Here is a 25,286-nt window from a genome sequence, read left to right as displayed (position 1 = left end):
TCAAAACAAAGTTAACTTTTGTCTATCAATCCTGTCTTCCCGTCCCACCACCCACACCCCATCACATACCATACTTATAGAACTATCGATTAAACTCTTAATTGAACTCTCGTGGGTTCTGAAGGTTGAAAAGCTTAATTGCTACTAATGATGTTTGTAATGGCTGAAAAATCTGCAGAGCATACCAATTTCCCTCATAAAGTTTTTATAAATGCATGTTTTGATCTTAACCCGTTATTTGTCTTCATCTTTCCTAACCATTGCTTAGATCTATTTTTTCCCCATTTTAACATTCTCATCTTAAGTGCCAGGTACACTGAAGAATAAAATGATACCTCTAAAAAGTGAGCCCATCTCTCTAGGATCCTGTGCTAATACCAACCAAAAGGACCTTTGTGAAAGTCCACCTGCCCAAGATTCTGTGGGTAGAAGGGTCTGTGAGTCAAGGAGGTTTGGGCTGCCTGGCTGGGCCACGAGGCTGAAAGTGATCTGTTTCACTGCAGGCCAGAGCCTTTCCATGGGTAGATGGTGCCCCTTTGCTGTAAAAGTGGCTCTCTCCAAGTCTATATATAAGGAAGATGATTTTCACTCAATTTGAGCCTGGGTAACTTCCCTTGAAAGGCTGTCAAGTAAGAAGCATTTTTTTTAAGCCCATGTGTGGAGGCTAACTATTAGGAAATGACAGCAGATACCCTTTTAAGTCTTAAAAAAAGGTAAAAACAAAATATTTTCTCAAATTCCCTAGGTACTTGGAAGGCAATCTAAGGGTACAGGGGTGCTGTGAACTGTGGCTTGACTTTCCAGTCAGAGCAGGTACAACCCTCAAAGACAAAGTCTAACCCAGGAGAAAATGGAGAACAGGACAGATTTTTAAAATTTGTTGCACGACAGACCACTCAGCAGAAGGCTTTGGGGAGAAGAGGATATCCACATAGAATATCAATTTTCTATCTGAAGGACTAAACTATTTTCAGTCACTACCAGCCTAGGATGGAAAAGATTTAGCAATATAGCTATTAAAGGCTCCATTATCCCATCCATCAAGCGTCTCAGCCAGCAAGTCTTCTCGTGGACAACACTCAGGTATCTGCAAAGTTTTAACAGCATACTGTACTTATGTCTGCAGCTTGCAATTTAATTCTTTTAAAAACAACACTAAGTCCTGTCCATAGCTAAGCTCTGTGATAATAACCTATCCTCTGCTATTGTTCCATTATAGTAAGGAAAGATTTAAAGCAACTTACTGCTTTATTTAAGTTGCACCTGCAAACATGGGGAAGAAGGCTGCTTGTATTCCCCCCCCCCCCCCGCCCACCTCTTCTTTTACTCAACTAGGGAGGCAATTCGCTTCAATTATGGAGCCAAGGAAATTTTCTGGGCCTCTGCTCATCTAAAGACCTTTTGTGCCACAAATCAGCTCCCTCAGGCCCAAACATTATTTTGAACAAAAGCTCAGGAACAGGTGCATTCCAAACTGCTAGAGTTTATGGGGAACATTTTGAAAATGGACGACCTGAAAAGGGTGACTTGAATGAATTTTCTGCAGCATCCTTCTAAATATGCACAGCAATTGGCTTGGCTATTTTTCTCTATGACACATCTGGATGTACTTCGTGTGTGGGCATTTCTAACATGCACCCCGATTTCAACTAATGTGGTCTAAATTGAACACACAGTTTGAAGATGAATTTATGGCTCTTTAAAATGAAAATGATTACAATCCATCCCAATGGGTTAGATCATGGTCTCATCCTTTCCAAACACAGTGACCTTTCAAGGTCAGAAGACAAAAGGAAAAAGAAAAAAAAATCCAATATATTCAAAGCCCATTTTGTGAAATAGATAATAAAAACCATAGACTAAGTCACATTTTGAACAACTGAGCAACTCCTATTAAGGCAACAAAGAGAATTGGTATTAAAATTAATACGCTAAATGGAATTACAGTCACTTGAAGCTCATTTGCATGATCTGTAGAGTGGAGAGTACATGGCAAGATCCCAATTTCTTGAAAATGAAGAAGGAAAAAAAAAAGAAAGAAAAGAAAAGAGAAGGAAAGGTCAACTTCTGGTCCACAATTTAGGAAATTATTCCATTCCTAAGGTAATCAGCCTGTCATCCAAATAATTCCATGCTCACTCATTATAGGAAATAATAATACAAGCCAAGTTGTCTCTCTGAAGTTGCCATGACATTTTGATATACAATAATTTGGCCTATGACCTTCTGGAGTTGAGTTCCCAAATGTACAAGATTTTTCTCAAACCTTTTTCCTAATATGATTCACATATTAAGGAGTAGATAGCATAGAAACATATGCCAATATATTCACTTTCCCAATTCAAAAAAAAAAAGAGAGACAGAGAGAAAGAGGGAAATCTTATAAAGAATCCAAAGTGGATATCAAATCATTTTCACACCTCCCAATGAAAAACATCTGGCATGAAGAAGTAGAAAGTATTCATTGAGTCTCAAAGGAATACAGAGGCCTTGCACGTGGATACAGTGTCGCCAACCAGACATAAATTCAATTTAGTTCCTAAAGATGAATTTCTCTAAGTTATATATTCAAAATACTTTCCAACTTCGAAGAGGCATTCTTTCCAGCCTCCCAAAGCTGATCTGGATACAGCTCTTCTGTGTTCCTCAAAAATCCCATGCACACCTCTCTCCAACCACTTCTAAACAGCATCAAGTATTCCTTGGCTAGACTGTACAGTTCTAAGGCCAGTCTTTTGTGTCCAGCACCAAACACAATGGCTGAAATGCAGAAAACACTCAATAAGTTCAATGAATAAAAATGATTACTCAAAGGATAAATGTTGTGAAGATGCTGATCTGAAATCCACGTTTCTAGATAAACTAAAATGGCCTACTACTGGTCCACAATATTGGCTCTTGGGACATAATATAGAGACTGACAAACCCATGGTGTGTGATAACCATTTCCATATGCAGTTGCTCGTTTCTTCTCCAGGTTGGCACTGTTTCTGTAACTTTTTTCAGCCCCTTTATCTAAATACACATTGTTAAGAATGTTTTCCACGCATCACAAAGCAATTCTGTTTTAAGAAAGCTGGTAGGAATAGATGAGTCATTTATGCCAATATAGGTAGATGAACAAAATTTGGTCACTTCCTACTAGAAATGATTCAATTTACTTAGTCATCTAGAAAAATTCACTAGATATTTTGGGGTAAAAAAAAAAACATTAACAGTGATATTGTTGCAGAAGACAATTAGAGATTTCCTTAGATAATGGTTCTGCTGGACTTGTTTTGTAACTTCCCAAAGTCAGGCTAGAATTGATTTCAGGAGGGATTTTATCTCGTGTTCTCTGGTTCCATAATGCCAGTTTCCTTCCTAAGCACATCCGCCTCACCTTCAAACCAGTACCTCATCTCCCATGTTTTCCTTCTTCTCTTCCCATCCACAATATGAGTTTACTAAATGCAGGACATTGTATACAGTAGATACACAATAGGCCTCTGCTCAATTCATTTATTTTGGCTCTTTGATTCTGAGGAAAGATGTATCTATTAAAAAAAAAATTCTGGCTAAACTTTTTAAAAAAGGCACTGTTGAGGGCAAGAATATTTTTTGCTATGCCTTGTCATAAGGTAAATGAAATCTATTATGCAATAGACAGATGGCACAACATGATACACAATTAAATTAGCAATGATGAAACCCAGATGGAAATGAGCGAAAGGTCGATAAGTTAAAGGTCAAAGGAATTTGGCTCCATCTTGTCTCCTTCCTTAGAGGACTGAGGTCATAGCTCAGCTGCTTTGACTGCAGGGAAGTTGCAGGACTGATCCTTCATTGTGCCCTAGAACCAAACACTCACCCAGGGTTGTTCGAAGCTGTAGGTCCGCCGCCGGTCTTCCCCGTCTTCGTCCTGCTTTGCTTGCTGGAATTCCTGCCTCAGACGCTGTATCCGATCATGGTTGCTAGGCGTGGGTCTGTTGCTAAAAGAGAGAAGGTGCAACAATGAACAGCCTTCAAAATATCATGTGAACTCCAGGAGCTAGGAAAACAAAATGGCAGATTGCTGTGAAATGACTCTACTTAAGAGGAAGTGAATTAAAAAAAAGTTTAGGTGTTTAAAATATGTTTTCATTTTGTTAGGATGAATAAGACTTATAGAAGCTAAGACAGATATTCAAGACAGTGAACAGTATTTTTAAATATTCTTTTCTTACACAGTTCTTTAAAAGTCTCCTTTCCTCTAAGCTGGCAGGGTATTGGCAATGAAACTTTTAAACACAAGAAATACCAAGATCTAATCCTGGCTCCTCCATCCTCCCTAAGGTACTTAACGCCTCTAAGATGTAGTTTCTTAATATACAAAGTGGAGATAATCATTGTGCTCTAAATATCAAAGTTGTAATCATCAAGTGAGAAAACGCAATAATATACCACCTCACAAATGTTCGGTATTATTTTCATAACACCATCGTGTGAAATTCCTATTTATGAGTCATCAGAGGTCTTCCACAAAATGCAATTCTCAGAGCATAAAGAAAAAGGATTTTTAACATTAAGTTCAGGTAGTAGTTAAATTCAGTTATTTAATAATAGCATTGCCTTCTTTTTGTGCAGCACTGAATTTTATTTTATCCTCATATGCAGGATATGTATATTTCATATGCATGCACACACACGTCTTCCAATGAAGAAAGTGACATTTGATGACGATAAGTGGCTTGTCCATAACCTCCCAGCTGGCCAGTGGGGAAAGTGAGATTAGAATCCAGATCTTCTGACTTCAAGTTCAACCCTCATTTCATTATGCCATCGTGTATCAGTTTGTAAAACACATTAAAATCTCCAAAGCCTCGCCTTATACAATCAAACAAATCTTCAAAAACAGTGTTTGAAAGAGCAGCACAGATCAATGACAAAAATTAAAATCAGACTTAAATCTCACAACACTTTTTGTCTATTCCACCCATTAAGGCACTAAATTGCATCCTACAGGGAAAGCTATTCTAACACATCAGGTCTACACTATGTTTTGCCAATCAAACCTCAGCCTTCTCGAGGCCTAGAATCAAGTCTTATATTTATCATACATACCTCTTGGCTGCTAGCAGAATGGGCAGCTACTAGCTATTGGGAAGATCAACTCTCTTCATTGAAAACACATTGCTCAAAGTATGTATCTGAATTGCTCACCCCTGGGTGAATAATTTGCAAATGACTTGGAAACAAAGCATATCATAACAGAATATATAAAATTCTGCAACAAACAAATGTCTATGCAAAATTCCATGTATTTTGAAGAATTTCAAAAATTTTTAAACCTCAAGTTGAGAATGTTACTGCACAGGACTACAGTGTGAATGGCTTCCAATAATATTGGATAGTATTTCATCATTTAATCTACTGGCTTTCTGTCACCTTCATGTGCCTATCAATTTCATTACAGCTTCTTAAACATCCTGTCAATACAGTCAATTTGATTATCTTCCTAGTCAATAAAATCCTGCCATCCCTTTGTTCTTCCTCTGACAAATATTTTGAACTATCAGCCTGAGAACACTGAAGGTGAATGGTTGTGTAAAATGTGATACTTTTGACAACATGAGGCTTCAGGCCACATTGGATATAGGTTCCAAACTTCCTCTCCACACTTCTGAGCCAGGCAGGTTGTTATTTCTACTGGCTTTTGAAAATTGGACATCATTCTAATGAACATTTTCAATAATGGCTACCCAATGCAAGCCCCATCCATAGAACCCCTTATTCTCTGTGTGAGACTGTGATGGTGCAGGCATGAGAAAGAGCAACTTCATAAGACTGAGAGGAGAGGGAACTTGCGTTAATCTCATTGCCTTCTTTCCAGCTAGGCCTTTTGCTGTTCCTGGCATACATCACAGCTTTTAATATGAGGATGGTAAGAAGCTTGACTGACAAAGTGGCTTACAAGTCTAGCCAGAAATACCTCTCTATCATGTTCATGTGTCGCAGATAGACTTAACCTCCTAACTCGAATTTTCATGAAGTCCAGACCATTGGTGAGACTTGACCTTTTACCATTTGTGATTAAGTAAAAGTTCAATCTCCCAAGAAGGGAAGCTGACCAAGAGGTCTTAATTTTCAATTCTAGTACTTCAATGTTTTTCAAAATGTAAGACAGGTTCTGGAAGGCACTTCTGCCTTTATTTTCAACTCTGAGTGGCTTGTGGGACGATTGTCCCCGTCTTCTCCTTTGCCTCCTTGATTTGCTTAAGACTAGCAAGGCCACTTGAACTTGGAAAACAGGCTGCTCTTGGAAAATAGGCTGCTCTGGTTTTCATGCCCGATGATGACTTCCAAAGACTGGGAGGTCCCCAGGCATTCTTGAAGAACAACAGTTGGCAGTCAGAAGGTGAAACCGTGGCTTCACAAGATAAAACTATTTTAACTGCTTGCTCCTGTCTCTTGGGCCAGTCTCTACTGGGCCAACAATTCACATTTGGATTTCTAAAATTTTTGGTCAGCTCTGCTGCCAAGAAAGCTAAAGGAAATTTTAAATATTCATTAGAGTAGTGACTAATCCCTACACTCTCCAATAAACTTACATTTAGGTTCACTGCCAGCTTAAAGTTGCTCATTATTTTTTTGTGAGCAATATAATAAAGATACCACCTAAGTTGATCAGATAGGTGAGTGCAGCAATAAACTCTTCGGAGGAGTCAAGTAAATCACAATTTACCGATCGAACTCAGAAAGGAGGGACAAAGAAAGGAGGGAACTATAGAGAGGTTTTGTGTAAAAATCTACACAATAGACACAAAAGTTTAAGCCCAGCAGAGGCATTTAGCCCTCTCGGGCACATTGACGTCTGTAGCCCAATTGGAGCTTTCTGAAATAAATACGAATTTACATATTATGTACACATACAAACTAAAATGAAGAGGGTTAGTTCTGGTTCATTCTTTTCTGAAAAAATTAAAGAAGGCAACACTGGGCTGCATACTATGGAGATTTCCAACGTGGACCTGCCCCCTCTGATCCTGAATTATACAGAATTCAGATCTTTCTCACCCAAAACTACCATGGGGGCTACAATCTCTCCAGTCAGAGGTAGACCACCCAATGTACTAGGCTTTAAATTGGGTGAGTGGAATGGGCTTTGCTAAAGCACCCAAAAATGTCAATTCATACTCAGTGCAGCAATGAGCCTATTCACAGGTAAGCAAGGAGCCTATCCTTTACCAGCCCTCTGGAGCCATGCTAATCCATCTCCTTGGGGACAGGAAAAGAAAAAGAAAAAACTTGACAACAGCAGTTCTCACTCATAAACATGTGTGTGTTTAAGAATCATCCAGAGTGTGTATGTAAAAATGCTGATTCCTGAGGGGCACCTTTGGACTTTCTGATTCAGTAGGTGTAGTGGAGAGCCCAGCATCTGCCTGTGTGAAGAAAGTACTGCAGATGCTATACAGGTTATACTCTGGAAACTTTGCCTGGAAGGCTTGAGGGTTGGGGCAAATTCAAATGCCCATGGGGCAATTAATTTAGGAATAAAGGAGACTCGGCTGCATTGGAAGCACCTGCATACATGTGACAATCTGGGGTGGGGGTAGGGGGTGGAGGTAAAAATTCTTGATCTAGTGGAGGGAAGCCTTTATTTGGCGCCAGTGGATTTCTGCCTTGAAGGGATACAGGCCTGGTGCAGCCTTCCAATTTTTCATGAGAAGCCAGAAATACAGGTTTTTAACAAAATTTTAAAAGGTGGCTTATTCTTGCTTTTAATCCTAGGTAAGCCAAACAAAATAGGTCTACTAGCTGCGAGCCTACAACCTCTGCTTTATATTCTGTCGATGCTGCCCATTTTATACGTCGTTTCACTAGGCTATTACTTTCACTGCACCAAGATAAGGCCACCAATCACCCAGTAACAGTCCCAAGAAATAAATATTAAGAAACTGAGAGCTGGATATTGTCCATGCAGTCTTGTATCTCTTAAAGCACATGTAGCTTCTGATCTTTCTATATCTGGGTATAATGGCCTGCAGGCTTGAGGTCTGACCTCTCTTCCCAAACCTGCATATTGGGAGAGAGAGGAGTTTGTGATGCGACTGAATAATTCCTTATGGATTAAAAATACTTCAACATTTGTGTCTTAAATTATGCAAAAGACATTGGGGCACCCTGGTAGAGAGAGCTTAGCTTTAAGATCCAGAACTCAATGGAAGAGAGAGTAACCACTCATTGTTTGTGGTTTAACCCATGTGTCCCATCTTAGTATGTACTCTTCTTCCCAAAGAAGAAAGGGAAAGTGAGAGGGAAGAAGAGAAAGTGGATGAATTGTGACATGTTTTCGATGTTGCTCAAGGGAAAATGATTATAATCTCTGGTATAAGAGGAGAGAAGCTGTCAAGGAGAAGAGGAAGATAAATTTGCTCAGATTTTTCTTTCGTAATGCCCTCTCATTTTCTTTCTATTTTTCCAAATTTGCCAGTAAGTCAAAGAAATCACATGCCACTTCCTTGAAGCCTTTCCTAACTACTCTAACACTCATTCATCTTTTCCTTTCAATTTTCAAATATAATTATCTTCTGATCCAAACACTGTCATGCAGTGTTTACTAGAACTTGTATATGTTTTTCTTTAGGTTTATGCCTTGATGACAACCACTGGATATGCATATATTTGCATGTTACTTTCTTGTTCAGCAAATATTTGCAAGGGAGAGGCTTTAAGGTGGTCCCCATCATCCCTGCACAATCTCCCCAGGAGGCTGGTGGAATCTGTGGCATGCTTCTACCCAACGAAATGTGGCCAAGGTGATGGAATGTATACAGTTACATTAATGTGATGTCATCGGAGTGTCATGATCTGAAAGTGTAATGTCCTTCTTGCTATTCTCTCTCTCCCCCTTGCTAGCTTTGAAGAAGCAAGGGCCCATGAACCCTACAGCCGCCAGTGATGGAATGCTGCCAGCAACTGCAGGAGCTGGGAAGCTGCTGCTCCTCTGGTCCAGTCTCCATGTGGTAGACACCTTGACTGCAGCCTTGGGAGACCCTGAGCAGAGGATCCACTGAAGCTGCACCCAGACTCCAGCCCCCTACCCAGGAACTGTGAGGTAATGGAGGTGTGATGCTTTAAGCTGCTAAGTTGGTGGTAATTTGTGACTCAGCAATAGAAAGTGTTTACCCATTCATGCTGGCCTCGGCATGTGATTGAAATGCGATTACACGGTGGGGTCTGCTCCCTTGTGTTTGTGCCTTTCCCCCTGGGAAGAACATGCTCACAGAGTAAGGAGAGTAAGAGAAAGAGGGAGGAAGTTGGACCCAACTTGTAGCTTAAAGTCAAGTCCAACACAGCTCAGCCTTGATCAGCCAATCACCAACCTGTCTGCAGATGTTTGTGCAATAAGTAAATGCTTGCTATAGTATCCCACTGAGGTTTTTTTTGGGGGGGTGGGGGAGTTGTTATGCAGCAGTTTTGTGCCAATAAATAAAGTGCCCTTCTTCAAATACTCACACACACCATCACCACCACATCAAACACATATCACCTACAAAACTGTTGAGTTCCATATATGGGGGTTTACATGTTTGTTAAACTAAATGAAGTAAAGAGGCCTAGAAACAGCTAAACCTGTGCCTACCCTCAGCTGGAACTACATCACTATTGCCTGCTATAAAAATGTATCAATTAGAAGAGCAGAAGCAAAGAATATTAGAGAAGCCACATTCTATGAATGAGTTTCACCACTACCATTCAGATGGTCAGTTACTTCAAAGTTCTGGTCTGTGAGAAAAACTGCAAATAGTAAAAACTACAGCAGAAGATGCAAGTGAAAGATGGAAAATGCCGGATCCTAACACATAAACTCAATCAGTTGTGCTTTCCACTGAGCTCCACTGTGCAGCCAAGAATGCCTTCCAGAAATCTCTCCAGTTACTCAGAGCGACTCCTCTTGTTGCCATTCCTACCAATTCACCCAAAATGTTCTACTCTGGCTCTATGATTTCCGAAAATCAGCCCTTATGAGACCCAGGGACATGGGTATTTTCCTAGAGCATGGCATAATAGATCTGACAACAGGGCTATGCAGTAAAACTGAACTCATGTGCCTATTCCTAGTTTCTTTTTCTGGCAGAGAAGCAGACCTGCTGAGATCTGGGTCAAACACACAAGTCAGCTCAAAAGGAGATAGCCCCAGTTAAAATGTGCTTTATTAGGAAGCCTGGGACTTAATAGATGACCTTCAAAAATCAGCAATTTCCAAAAGATCAGGTATATGGTTAAGATTTTTATTAACCACATCAGCTTACATCTTGAACCATTATACTTTTGCTATATATTTTTCAGCTCTAGCAATTTACTTTTGGTCTAAGTACAAAACTCTACTCCAAATGCTAGTGAATGTCACACCTGCACTTGGCATCCAATTACTGGGGATGTAAATGGGATCATTATTCTTTTCCCAATTAAAAACAAATAGACAAAAAAGTACATTTCCAAATTATATCTGCAATATTGAAAATGATGCCGTACAACACTCGGAGCTCTTCCTTGCTAACATATCTCTATAACCACCCCTTACCTCCACGGTGACCAACGCAGACACCAAGGGGAAAACCACATTACAGTTCTGCTAATTGCCAAATGTCTATGCTTATAGAACTCTTGTCTCCTTCACCTGCCAGCTCTTCAAATCATATTGCCTCCCAGATTCTGGGTTTCCACATTCAAACATCATGTGGCCTGCACCCCCCACACTTATAAAGCTTCCAAGACTGGACTCATTTATACTCAGAGATTCTAGTTTTTTAAACCCTGACCTTCTCAAGCTTTGTTAATGTCTTTAGGCAACAAACTCAATCTTCTGGGAGGGTTCCTGTTTTTAAGTCCACTTATTTATGGGACGTGTATTTCTTTAATGACTTCCTTTGCCATTTGCAAATAGAAGGACTAAAGGTCTGGTTCGTTATATAAGATATCCCCTTCTCCCCTCCAAAAGTGCTATTGTTTTTCTGAACATTCTCACTGAAGAAAAATTGGAGCATTTCCCCGCTTCCTTGCCCAATTACAGATTCTTATTGCATCCTATGAAAGGAAAAGCTTTCAGTCCCTGTATCTGCAATAATGGCAAATCTAAATTTCAACCATTTCATGGATGTCATTTAAACCAGACACCAGGGCCAGAGTAGGCAAAAAGTGACACAGGAAGAAACATGTAAGGCGGACCTGTCAGTAGCTTTAGTAACAGGCAGCCAGCAATGGCCACAAGCTTCTCAGCTCATTAAGCAACGTCTCACTGTGATGTCATGCACCAACTACAGAGTTGTAATCCTTTCAAAACAGACAGATTGTCAGCATGATAAAGTGGATACAAACAAGCTCTTGAACAGGGATGACTAAAGCATTGGAGGGAAAAACATCTCTGAACTAGAAAGAGGAGCTAACCACACTACCAGGAAATAACAGCATTCAGAGACTCCAGGCAAACAACCCTCACCCCACTAGAGATTTTTTTCTATAGTGATTAGCAATTCCATAAAATATTCTCGATCTTTTAATCACCAGATAAATAGTCATAATCTACAGATGTTGGGACTGAGTTCTTAATTGTTGTAAATTAGTGAGCAAACATAGGTTTCTCATTAAACCCATGCACCCCACATGTTAAAATGGAGCACTCATCATTTGCGTTCCCTCCTGGTTCTAAAATCAGAAGCTTTCTTTTTCATAGTCTAGGTATAGACAGGAGAAACAGAGATTGCTAGGTTGTGTCTGTCAGGTTCCTGCTAGTTGTACTAATTCTCAGGGAGGAAACCTTTAAATGGCAATAGATCTGTTGCCTAAATTTTAATGAAAAACTTCACTGGGGACCTATTTCTGCTTTCTTAAGAAAGAGTAAAGTGGTGTCCCCCCTTGTTGAAGCTTTTCTGTTCTTAGAGGAACTTAGCACTTTTTCCCATGGTGCCTACTCAAAACCCAGGGGTTTGCCTCCTCTGCTTGGACAGGTGAAGATGCATAAATTAAAAGGAAAGGGAAGGAAAAGAGTAAAATGTTGTGGAAAAGCAAACTCTGAACTTTCAAATCAAGTAAGCATTAGACCAAGCTGGCTAAAGACAACTGGGGCTTTGCACTCTGGCCATTTTTCTCAAGCTGAAAGATTTATGAGGACTGGGGGGAAAGGGTGGGAGGGTTAAACCAAGAAATGTATCAATTACCAAACTACAAATAAAAATAGCTCCTCTGCACAAGCTTCATTAAGTTTTATCAGTAAGTATCTTGGGGTTTTACACTCAAACCACAGATCATAAATTCACAGTAAAGCCCCCATATGTTCACCAAACACCTGAATTCAATTTCTCTTCTGGTTGTGAAGTAGGAATGTGGTGCTCAACTTAATTATGCATGCAAAGTTAGTTTCTAACAAGGGCAGGTTCTTTGCAAGGCTGAAGGGTATTTATAACATCTGAAATTTGGAGATAGATCGTTCTTCAATCTTAGCTTTTTTTTAATACTAGTATGTAGCTCTAAATTCCCTCTTCCAAATGTGAACCTTAAAAAACTAAAGTTGGGGGCCGCGGTGGCTCAGCGGGCAAGAGTGTTTGCCTGCCATGCCGGCGGACCTCGGTTCGGTTCCCGGCCCCAGCCCATGTAACAAACAAACAAACAAACAAAATATAATAAAAATAAGAAAATGTTTAAAGATGTTTCCCTTTCTTCCTCCCTTCCTTCCTTCTATCCTTCCTTCCTTCTCTGTCTTTCTTTAAAAAAAAAAAAAAAAAAACTAAAGTTGGTAAATAACCTGTCATTTTTGCATTTTTCTGCAGATGATCCCAGATATTTAGGTTATGTTACAAATGGTCTTAATATTACTAAAGGGTTCTAGACAAATATTTCTGTGGGTATGTACAAATCACCTTGAATTATAGACAATGTCTAAACTTTGGCCAAGGGGCTCCATTTGTCTGTGTCTATGTATACATGTGAAATTAGCTACTTAGGATAGATCATGTCGTTTTCAGTTTATTTTCACAGTTTTGCTCATCATCTGTAATATGAAAAGAATTATGTGGAATTTATACAAACCCCAAAGGCACTCACTTTCCTCAGCTGATGAAATTCATTTCCAGATTCTGACACCCATGATTTGTTGTCCATTTCACACCAGTTTCAGTGCAATAAATCATAACAAATTAAAAGCATACAGCAATATTCTCTGGGTTAAAAAGGTGGTCGCCAAACTGTTAATGCCACGTTCACTTCTGCTGGGCCAGCCCCAGTTCTGCGGATCACAGGGTGGGTCAGCTCGCTCCATCAGAGAGACCCGAGACTAGATTTTACTTTGAGTCCCTCTGTGGTCTTTCTGTAACAGGGCTATCATTTCATAAGCAGCAAAATTTCAGGAATGTACCCCTCGCCCCATTTTATTACTGCCATCACTCTTCCTTATTAGCCTGTCACTGGTCTCAGGCAGTAGTGAGAACATTTAGTTTGACTTTTTCGAAGGGGATTCCTGCCGCGCCAGAGAACACACCCGTGCACACACACGTTATTTTAGGACCCAACAATGAATACACGAAAAAAGACATTCTATTGTGAGCTCTAGGTAGCTTTGCCTGACTACTGAATTTCAGGGAAATAACCCACACTTCTTTCTAACCCCAAAGGACTGCTAAATCTGTTGCAGCCACACGTCCAAGGAGGCATTTGCTGAAAACTCAGCACGAAAGTAATCTCATCTAGAAAGTTTTTAAACTATCGATATAAAGTTATTTATCAAACTTTTTGATGAAGGAATCAAATTCTAATAAAATTTCTTAAAACAAATGACCTTTGACTATTGTGAGACATACTTGTATCTTAAAACGTCTGAGATGGTGAAAAAATCTTCAGCCCAGCGAGGGAAACAAGCAGAGGGATCCTGGAAGAAGCAGAGCATCCCTGACTCTCTAGCAGACAACACTATGTGCTTTCAACAAATAAATCATGGGAAATAAGTTTTTCCCCGGTATACTTAGGAATTTAAATGCATTCTTGAAAATAAAAATGTTACTGCCTATAAGAAACCATATATGTCATTTTTCTTTCAACAATGCATGAAGCTCTGATAATTTAGGGTTAATGACAAAAACGCATTTACTTTTCCTAGATAGTGTGATTTCCTCAAACTGTCTAATAAATGGCAAGGACAGGTAAGGTATTCTAATGGGTTAGAGAGCTGAAGGAAGTTTACGGATATATTATTCATTCAATAGAACCACTGGAGATACGAAGGTCAGCCCGAGTGACACAGAGTTAGTCTGTGCCTCAAACTGAAATGTACATTTAAGTGTCTAAATAAAGAGCAAAAGGAATTCAGTGTTATAGGTGAAAATCTTAAGGGACTAAAAGAGGAGTGAAAGTTAGGAATATATTAGGAAACTTTAAAATGAAAAAGCAATGGAAATCAAATTACAAAACCTGATGGGTTTGATGACAAACTAAAATGATTATCATGTTCTTTTTCTATTGAGAGGCTTTATCATACAAGCATAGAAACTAATTAGAGAACCATTATTTTAATTCTTTAATCAGGAAATGATTACATCAAATTCAAGGCTAATATTTTCTTTGTTTTTTGGCATTCTCTGTTTTTAATGACAGCATAATTGCAAAATACTATACAAAACTAAGCTATGCTATGTTTTAAAGACAAAAACTCCAGTGAAACATGATGCTTAATACTTACTCCATACTTCTAAATTATGGCTAAGTTCTACGTGGCTTTCCTGAAATGACTCAAAATGGGAAACAATGTGAGGGGACATGATGCCTCAAGATTTCATGAGAGGCCACCACTGAAATGTCTGAAAACCAGCATAAAAATAGTTGAACTTAAATTTATTCTTTTTCTAAAAACAAAACCAGAATACCGGCTGCATCTAAATGAAGAGTTTGTATATATTATTGGTGTGTAGACATTTTAAAGAACATTAGAACATTTTTCTTGGCTGATTTTTTTTTTTAACTTTTATTTATTTTATGCACTTGAGAACCTCAAATTATTAGTTTAATAGTTTTCTTGGCTTCTCTTCTATTCACAATTTGGCAATGTCCCAACTTAAAAATCTACTTATCTGAATAGATAGTATAAATGAGATGAAAGTGTCAATCAATTTCATTTCTCTTTCATAATAATAGTTCAGCTAACTTATTATATGGAAAAAATTACAAAAAGTATGACGATATAGGTTTGGAATTATTGACAGATTTATATTTGCCACGTGAATAACCAGAAACTTGTCAGCAACCCTTATTGGACTGAATACATGTTATTAAGCATGACTTAAATTAATGAGGTACAGTAGAACAAGTTTAAACTCTCTTGAGTGCCAGTTTTTAATGACAGCAAGAACTGTCAGCTGGCTCATAAGACTTTGAAAACTATAAACAAAATAAAATAATCATAACATATTATAATTACCTGGCTGGCAACTTTCTTTTGTAAATTCTTTTTTTTTAAGTAATACATATATACATTTAACATATATTTAAACATGCTAACTAAAGGGTTTTAAATAAAAAGAAGTTCCTGTTATCATCACAGTGTCCCTCTGTTGACCCAATCATATGAAAAAAATTTTCAACAGTTTTATCTGTTTTCTATATTTCTTTTGAAACTCAACCTGAGATACAGAGTAGATACACACTATCATCAATTGTTGCTGCCTGTTTCACTTTCATGTAGTGAGCTCTTTTAAACACTGTAATTGATGTAATCAGTAAATGTAAATTATTAATATGAATTTGTTACCCAAAACAAAAGCTAGGGATTTAACAATATTCCACATCTAACCAAATTCCTCTGATTTTTATCTCCATTTTCTGAATATGTTTATTTCATTATCACCTGATTCATTAATTTAAATATTGTTGACTTCCCTAAATTAATTAATTTAAATATCTGTTGACTTTCCTTTAAGTTAGAAGAGGTGTGAGCTTTCTTACACATTGCAATCCCAATTCACACTCTTGATTTACATCTCCTACATCCTCCCAATATAGCTATAGTACAATTTTATATTATTCCTCAGAGTTTACATTATTATAACTACATAAATATTGTTGGCTGATAATTCAAATAGGGAATATGATTATATTAACTTTCCTTTCTGATATTCTTGGCTTTCCTTTTGCTTTGATATCTCAGAGCCAGTCTATAATTATTGCCACCTTAATAGGCTTTTAATACAAATTTCTGCAAGATCAAATCTATCATAGTTTATGAATCCCAATTTTTTTTCTTGAAGATTTCCAACCTTGAGCCCTCCTCATGCTGGCTCCAATCTGGACTGGTTGTTCTCTAATTCTCTGCACAAAACTTCTCACACCTCCCTTCATCATCAACCCAGGTTTTGCTAGAGCACGCATCCCATAGCTTCCTGAAAAGGGAGTTATTGAAAAAATTTTTAAATGTCTTTGAATGCTTAAAATATATTTATTCTACCTTCACCCCTCATGGATAGTTTAGCTAGGCATGGAATTCTATGTTAGAACATGCTACCCTTCAATATTTGAAGGTGCTGATCTATTATCTTTTAGCTACTAATGTTACTGTTGTGAAGTCTGATGATATTCTGATTCCCAACTCTTCACAGGGTAATTTTTAAAGATTCTTCTCTCTCTCTCTCTCTCTCTCTCTTTTTTTTTTTTTTTTTCTGGTATTGTAAGACATCACAATGCTGCTCTTTTTTTTAAATTGACCTTGCTGGGCAGTAGGTGATTCTTCAATCTAGAATCTCAAGTCTCCTAGTTCTGGGAAAATTTCTTATGCTCCTTCTTTAATTCTCTTCTCTCCGTTATTATCTCTTCTCTTTCTAGAAAGCATAATAATTGTATTCTGGATCTCCTAGAATTAACTTTTGATTTCTTGTTCCTTTCTTTCTTACTATTTCTCTTTGTCCTGTGTCTCAAGTTTTACTTTCAGGAAATGTCCTTAACCTTATCTACCAAACATTCCACTGACTTTCCTCACACTGTTACCATAGTTATTATTTTCTAAGAATTATTTTCTGAATAATCCTTTCTAAAAATCTCTTATTCATGTTTTCTGGTTGCAGTATCTTATTTCTCAGTGGGTTTATTTTAGTTCTTTAAATTTCTCACTTCTTTTTCTTGTACTTTTTGTTTCCTCCAAGCTCTTTTTTAAATGTCTTATTGCTGAGAGAGTTTTTCAAGAGACTTGCCCTACAAGAAATACTAAAGGGAGTTCTGCAGGCTGCAAGGAAAAGGCAGGAGAGAGAGAGGTGGAGGTATGCTGTTTTGAAGCTATGTACCCCAGAAAACACATGTTCTTTTAATCCAATCTTGTGAGGGCAGGCCTATTGTTGGGCAGACTATTCAGTTAGGTTGTTCCCATGGAGATGAGACCCACCCAATTGTGAATGGGACCTTTTGATTAAGTCATTTCCATGGAGATGTGAGCCCACTGTTTAAGGTAGGTCTTAATCCACTTACTGGAGTCCTTTAAGAGAGGGACATTTTGGAGAGCACAGAGATATTTGGAAATGCAGAAGGGAAATGCAGCTGAGAAAGACGGGCCAGCAGTCATTATCATGTACCTTCCCGTGTCATAGAGAAAACCCAGACACAACTGGCCTTTCTTGAGTGGAAGTATCCTCCTGTTGGCCTTAATTTTCATGGCCTTGGAAGTGTAAATTTGTAAACTAATAAATTTCCTTTGTAAAAGCCAATCCATTTCTGATATATTGCATTCTGGCAGCTTTAGCCAAACAAAACAGGAAGAGAGTGTAGAAATGAAGATTATCAGTAAGGGTAATTAAGAAGGTAAAAAGAAAGACAAAAATAAGATATGACATATAAGAACCAAAGGATAAATTGGATGAAGTAAGTATTGCCTTCAAAGTAATAATATTGAATGATAATGGATTAAACTCTCCAGTCAAAAGACACAGATTGGCAAAATGGATACATAGGTATGATCCACTATATGCTGTTGACAAGAGAATCACCCTAGATGCAAGGACACAAATAGGTTGAAAGTGAAAGTTTAGAAAAAGATATACCATGCAAATAGTAACCAAAAAAGAGCTTGGGTAGCTATACTAACATCAGATAAAATAGACTTTAAATGCAAAACTCTTATAAGAGACAAAGAAGGACACTAAATACTAATAAAAGGGTCAATCCACCAAGAAGAAGTAACACTCATAAATATATATGCACCTAACCAGGGTGCCCAAAACACCTGAGGCAAACACTGGCAAAAAGTGAAGGAAGAAATAGACACTGCTACAATAATATTTGAAGATTTTAATTCACCACTCTCATCAATAGACAGAACATCTAAACAGAGGATCAGTAAGGAAACAGAGAACTTGAATAATATGATAAGCCAACTAGACCTAACAGACATATACAAAACAGCAGGATATACATTCTTCTCAAATGCCCATGGAACATTCTCCAGGATAGACTGCATGTTGGGTCACAAGACAAGTCTCAAAATTTAAAAAGATTGAAATTATAGAAAACATTTTCTCTGATCATAATGGAATGAAGCCAGAAATCAGTAACAGGTGGAGAACTGGAAAATTCACAACTATATGAAGGTTCAACAACATACTCTTAAGCAATCAGTGGGTCAAAGAAGAAACTGCTAGGGAGATCAGCAAATATTTTGTGATGAATGAAAGCAAAAACACAACTTATCAAAACTTATATGATGCAGCAAAGGTGGAGCTGAGAGGGAAATTATAGTCCTAAATGCTGACATTAAAAAAAGAAGAGCTTAAGTCCAAAGACCAAACACACACCTGGAGGAACTAGAATAAGAACAGCAAATTAATCCTAAAGCTAGCAGAAGGAAAGAAGTACAATGATTAGAGAAGAAATAAATGCAATTGAGAATTTAAAAAAGAACAAACAAAGCAAACTTTGATTCTTTGAGAGAATCAACACAATTGGCAAGCCCTTAGCTAGACTGACACAGAATAAAAGAGAGAATATGCAAATAACTAAGGTCAGAAATGAGATGGGGCATTACCACAGAAAAAGAAATGATCATAAGGAGGGTATTATGAACAACTGTATGCAAACAAATTAGGCAACTACATGAAATGGAAAAATTCCTAGAAACACATAAGCTACACTGACTCAGAAGAAAACTGAAGCCCGTAACAATCCAATTACAAGAGATTGAATTAGTTACCAAACACCTCCCAACAAAGAAAACTGCAGGACCAGATGACTTTGCAGGTGAATGCTACCAAGCATTCTGAGAAGAATTAATATCAATCCTGCTCAAACTCATCCAAAATTTTGAAGAGGAGAGAGCACTCTCTAACACATTCAATGAGGCCAACATCACTCTAATACCAAAGCCAAAGATACTACAAGAAAAAAAATTCACAGACCAGTTTCTCTAATGAATGCAGATGCAAAAATTCTCAACAAAATAATTGCAATAGAATCCAATAGTTCATTAAAGAATTATTCACCATGACTAAGTGTGCTTTAACCCAGGTTTTTGCAAGGTGTTTAAACTCAAGAAAGTCAATTAATGCAATACTCCAATTAACAAATAAAAGGGGAAAAACACATGATCATCTTGATTCACACAGAAGAGGCATTTGACAAAATCCAGCATCCTTCTTGATAAAAACACTTCAAAAGATAGGATTAGAAAGAAACTTCCTCGACATGATAAAGGACATACATGGAAAAAGAAAAAACACAGTTAACATACTCAATGGTGAAAAACTAAAGGATTTCCCTCTAAGATCTGGAAGAAGACAAGGACGCCCACTGTCATCACTGTTACTCAACAGTGTTCTAACTGGAGCAGTTAGGCAAGAAAAAGAAATAAAAGGCATGCGAATTCGAAAGGAAGAAAGAAACTTTCACTATTTGCAGATGACATGATCTTATAGGTAGAATATCCTGAAAAATCTACAACAAAGATAATAAAGCTAATAAACAAGTTCACCAAAGTGGCAGGATCCAAGATCACACAAAAATCAATTTCTATAGAGTGGTAATGAGCAATCTGAGGAGGAAATCATTTCCAAGAGCAACTAAAAGAATCAAGTATACCTAAGAATAAATGTAACCAGGATGTAAAGGAGTTGTACACACAAAACTACAAGACAAGGCTAAAAGAAATCAAAGAAGATCTAAATAAATGGAAGGAGTTCTGTGTTCATGGATTGGAAGACTAAATATTGTTAAGATGTCATTTCTACCAGTAGATTTACAGATTCAGTGCAATCCCAATTAAAATTCTAACAGCCTCCTTTGCAGACATGGAAAAGCCAACTATCAAATTTATTTGGAAGGGTAATGGACTCTGAAGAGCCAAAACATCTTGAAAAAAGAAGTTGGGGGCCATGGTGGCTCAGTGGCTGAGTTCTCGTCTGCCATGCCGGAGACCTGGGTTCAGTTCCCAGTGCCTGCCCATGTTAAAAAAAAAAAAAAAAAAAGAAAATTGAAAGACTTACACTTGCTGACTTAAATGCATATTACAAAGCTGCAAGTGGTCAAAACAGCATGGTACTGGCATACCATATATACTGACCAATGGAATCAAATTGAGAGTTCAGAAACAGACCCTCACATCTATGGCCAATCGATATTTGACAAGGGTGCCAAGTCCACTCAACCAGGACAAAATAGTCTCCTTAACAAATGGTGCTGGGAGAATTTGATATCCATACACAAATGAATGAAAGAGGACCCCTTTTTTCATAACTAATACAAGAATTAACTCAAAATAGATCAAAGACCTAAATATAAGAGCCAGGACCATTGTACTCTTAGAAAATAATGTGGGGAAGCACCTTCAAGATCTGTGGTAGGCAACAGTTTCTCAGACTTTACACCCAAAGTATAAGCAATGAATGAAAAAATAGACAAGCAGGATCACCTCAAAATTAAAAACTCCTCTGCTTCAAAGGACTTTCTCAAGAAAGTGAAAAGGCAGCCAACTTAATGGGAGACAATATTTGGAAGTTACATATCCAATAAAGGTTTAATATCCAGAATATACAAAGAAATCCTATAACTCAACAACAAAAAGACAATCAATCCAACTTTAAAAATGGGAAAAATACTTGAAAAGACATTTTTCCAAAGAGGAAATATAAATGGCTACAAAGCACATTAAAAGATGCTCAACTACATTAGCCAACAGGAAAATATATAACTCAAAACCACAATGAGATACCATTTCAAACGTACAAGAATGGCCATTATTAAAAACAAACAAACAAACAGAAAAGTACAAGTGTTGGCGAGGTTGTGGAGAACTAGGAATATTAATTCATTGCTGGTGGGAGTATAAAATGGTTCAGCCATGGTGGAAGACAGTTTGGTGGTTCCTTAGGAAGTTAAGTATAGAATTGCTATATGATCCAGTAATCTAACTACTAGGTATTTTGCCCAGAAGAAATGAAAGTAAGGATGCAAACAGACATTTGCACACTGATGTTCACAGCTGCATTATTCACAATTGCCAAAAGATGGAAGCAACCCAAGTGTAAGCAATGAATGGATAAAGAAAATGTGGTATGTATATATATATGATGAAATATTATTCAGCTACAAGAAGGAATGAAGTCCTGATACATGTGACAACATGGATGCAACTTGAGGACATTATATTGAGTAAGCTAAGGCAGACACAAAAGGACAATATATTGTATCATTTCACTGATATGAACTAATTATAGAAACTAGAATATAAGTTACCATGAGAGATAGAATGTAGGTAGAGAAGGGGGAGCTGATGCTTAATTTGTGATGAATTTCTAATTAGGATGCTAATAAATATTTGAAAATGGATAATCGTGACAGTAGCACAATATCATGAATGTAATTAACAGCACTGAATTATGTCTGTGAATGTGGTGGAATGGGGACGTTTTGGGTGGTGTATGTTACTAAAAGGAAAGTTAGAGCATAAAACATGGGGCTGTGTAACAGTGAAAGCTGTTGTGGACAATGACTGAGGTTAATAGTACAACTATAAGAACGTTCTTTCAAGAATTATAACAAATGAAAGGCACCATTATAAGGTATTAATAATAGGATTGTACATGGGGAAAATGCACCTAATGCACAGCACGGACTATAGTTACCAATAGTATTTTAATATTCTTTCCTCAGTTGTAATGAAGGTATATACCAATGCAAAGTGTCAACAACCAGGTGGGTATATAGGAATGTTGTGTTTTTATATGACTTATATGTAAACTTGCAAGTACCTTATGCTAAGTGAAATAAACATATAAAAAGTGCTGCATATTATATTATTCCATTTGTAGAAAATGTAATCATAAATAAATCTATAAAGACGGAAGCAAAAAACTGGACTTTCTGGTTTATGGTACACTTACTATTTCTCAATTATTTTCAGATAGATCGAACTTCTTTTCAAGAATAAAGATATTTATATATGGTTACTTTCACTGTTGTTTTTTTAAGTATATGAAACATATTGTTCCAATATGATAATATCTCTTTGTTCTAATAACAGGATTACCTCTAACCCCCACCACCAAACTTTTGGGATTTTTGCTGTATTACTTTTAATAATCAATAATATATATACTAAGTTAACACAGGTACTAAAATTGTAAAGCATTGAATTTATAATCTACTAAACTGCAAATATAAATAAATCCTACTTTTATGACTTAGCTAAGACTTCTAAACTTCTTCCCTTGAGTGTACCTCTGACATCACATTTTCTTTCCTTTGACATGTGACAAAATTCACAATTTGGCTTTAGATATCTATTATACAAGTTTACTACCTCTGGTTGGTGTGGTAATTACAGTTTATAACTTTCAAGGCTCTCTTTCAATATTTGCAGGCCTTCACTCTCAATTCTCCTACCAAATACAACCAGCTACCATTTGGAACTCTTAAGGTAATTCTACTGGTGCTCAGAGCATTTCAGTTTCCTCACAGGCTGCTCCTGACAGAGCTGCAGAAGCACAGTTTGGGACTAGAATTCAGGTTCCAGCACGCCCACACTGCACACATAGCTAATGTCATTTCCTAGGAGTTACTATAGTTTTATGCCTAATGCCTGTAAATCAATAAAAGCAAAGTGAACCTGAATAATAATGTCTCCTAAGAACCGGCTGACAATAAGTTTACCAAAAGCCCTTTTTGTTTGTTTCAATCCTTGTGTTTGAAAATCCTACTAGAAAGCACTAAAAGTCTCTCTCATTTGTCAAAGTAGACAATAATGGATATAATTTAACTTTTTAAAAAAGGTTTTAAGATTGTCATGAATTTCAAGTCTCATTAAATACCCTAAGTAGGAAAAGGATGAAATTGGGCTGAATTTTATTCTATTCGCTACCTGCAGGTATCACTAAAAGTTCTGTTTTCTTTCTCACTGATATTTTGGACACACTCTTACTAGCACATTTTTTAGGCATCTGCCTCTTTTTCCAAAGACGCATAATGTTGCAAATATATTGGCTAATTGAGAGTTTGCTTGACTACTTTCTAATTAATCAATGCCTTATTGCATTATGTTTGCTAAATATATGATTTATTAATTATGCTACAACTGATTTAAATAAGAAAGATAAATCAATCTTTTTGTGGGCACAATGTTCATGGAGTTTTTATTTTTTCCTTGAGTTTTACTTCTTCCTCTTAGTTTCAGAGATTTTTCGAATTTCTGAAACTAAAAGTCAGTACTGAATTTCAGACACAAATTCAGTAACTTTTGACCTTTATAGATTGACCTATAAAGTTTTCATTCTATGTCTAAGATGTTGTGCAAATATTTTATTTCGACACTTTGATAGCTTAAAAATACCTTCTTTAGAAGAGGAAAAAATCTTTCCATTTAACAAGCTTGCAGCCTTTAATAAAGATTTGTTTTTCTTCAATAAACAGGATTTTTGACATTTCAATTAATATCGAAGGGCTGGGGAGGGAAGGCAGAGTAACTACTCAGCTAAGGTACTACTGAATTGTGAGTAGGAAGGGCAAAGGTCCCAGGGATTCAGGTGCACATTTCAACATCAGCCTGAATGCCTGAAGGTTCAACTCTGGAGGCTGTAGTGCCAGCTTCCACCTGATGACAGATGAGTAAGAGACAGAGCAAAGCATCTGTTAAAGCTCAGTACAATTCTTTGCAAGCAGATTGTAACATTACTTTTCCTGTATATTATACCTTGAACTGACATCCCAGTACTGTGTGTATAGGGAAGCCAAGCCAAGACCAAATGGAGTTAATTATGCATTTGGTAGCAAAAGAAGTCTAGAATGAATATATAGAGACATAGATGTAGACACAGATATAGAGAGACATACCGAAAAAGAGACAGACATAGATATAAATATCAGCAGTATTCTAACTCAGTCATTAAATACTAGAGAACCATGTTCTTTTCTTGAGTTGCAAAAAACTGTTCAGGAAGTATATACTGAATTATAACCCATATGTGTCAAAGCCAACTGTCTGACGTGGAGTTACACTGAGATTCAGAAGAGACAGGCTTCATTTGTTTTGTCTTTTCACAGACTGTAATGTCTCTACAGACTTGCACTGATATTGTTTCATTTTGATATCATAATAGTGTCTCCATGGGTTTTGGCTGACATTTTGTTTTGACATTATGTTACAATAGACCTCCACTGACATTTCATTTTTGTCACTGCAACATTGTTTCTATAGGTTTGTGTGGCATTATTTTGTTTTGACATCAAAATGTCATCTCCATGGTCTTGGGACTGACAATGTCTACAGAACTTTATGAGAAGATATGGGGGGTCCATGGAATAGAATGGTAAAATGACACCAGATAAAGCATTTAATAAACTTGAGGGTGTTTTTGATAAACACAAATTTATGATACAATACAAACTTAACAAAATTGCTTCTACCAAGCAATTAGAACTTATGGATTCAGTTAAGATTGATAGTCCATCTTTCCCACTCCCCCCCAAAAATTCCTTTTACATGTGAAAAACAAACTTCAGAGAAGTAATCCTCTTTTCCCCTCTGCTGCCAAAACCAAGCTATTTTTTTTTTTAATGAATATGGTCTGGGTGTTTGTGTGAATGTGATTCAAAACTACATTAAAATGTACAAGTATGTTTGAAGTAAACAGTTATACTGCATTTCAATTGAACTTAAGTAATTGTTGATTATGACACATCTTATTTTATATCTCTAAGAAAGAAAGAAAATGATACCAATTTAACATTAATTATAAGAAGCACCTTGATTTCAGAGATTTTAAATTGTAAAAAAAAAAAAAAAAAGAACCCTTATTGCTAAAAATGGTGGTAAT

The 25,286-nt window shown here is 37.1% G+C and overlaps 1 protein-coding gene across 20 annotated transcripts in view; it reads right to left on the bottom strand.

Moving 5' to 3' along the window:
- The window catches only part of PARD3 (par-3 family cell polarity regulator), a 676,839-nt gene that overhangs the window by 13,047 nt on the left and 638,506 nt on the right, over positions 1 to 25,286 (bottom strand). For all 20 annotated transcript variants that reach the window (XM_077152059.1, XM_077152104.1, XM_077152083.1 and 17 more), the window contains one exon: positions 3,851 to 3,971. In XM_077152059.1, the coding sequence (XP_077008174.1) occupies positions 3,851 to 3,971 (121 nt within the window). The remainder of the gene's footprint in view (positions 1 to 3,850; positions 3,972 to 25,286) is intronic.

This window comes from Tamandua tetradactyla, chromosome 1, assembly GCF_023851605.1.
Source record: "Tamandua tetradactyla isolate mTamTet1 chromosome 1, mTamTet1.pri, whole genome shotgun sequence".
Lineage (NCBI taxonomy): Eukaryota > Metazoa > Chordata > Mammalia > Pilosa > Myrmecophagidae > Tamandua > Tamandua tetradactyla.
The sequence above is the reverse complement of the archived record's forward strand: the minus strand, read 5'-3'. Positions and strand labels throughout refer to the sequence as shown.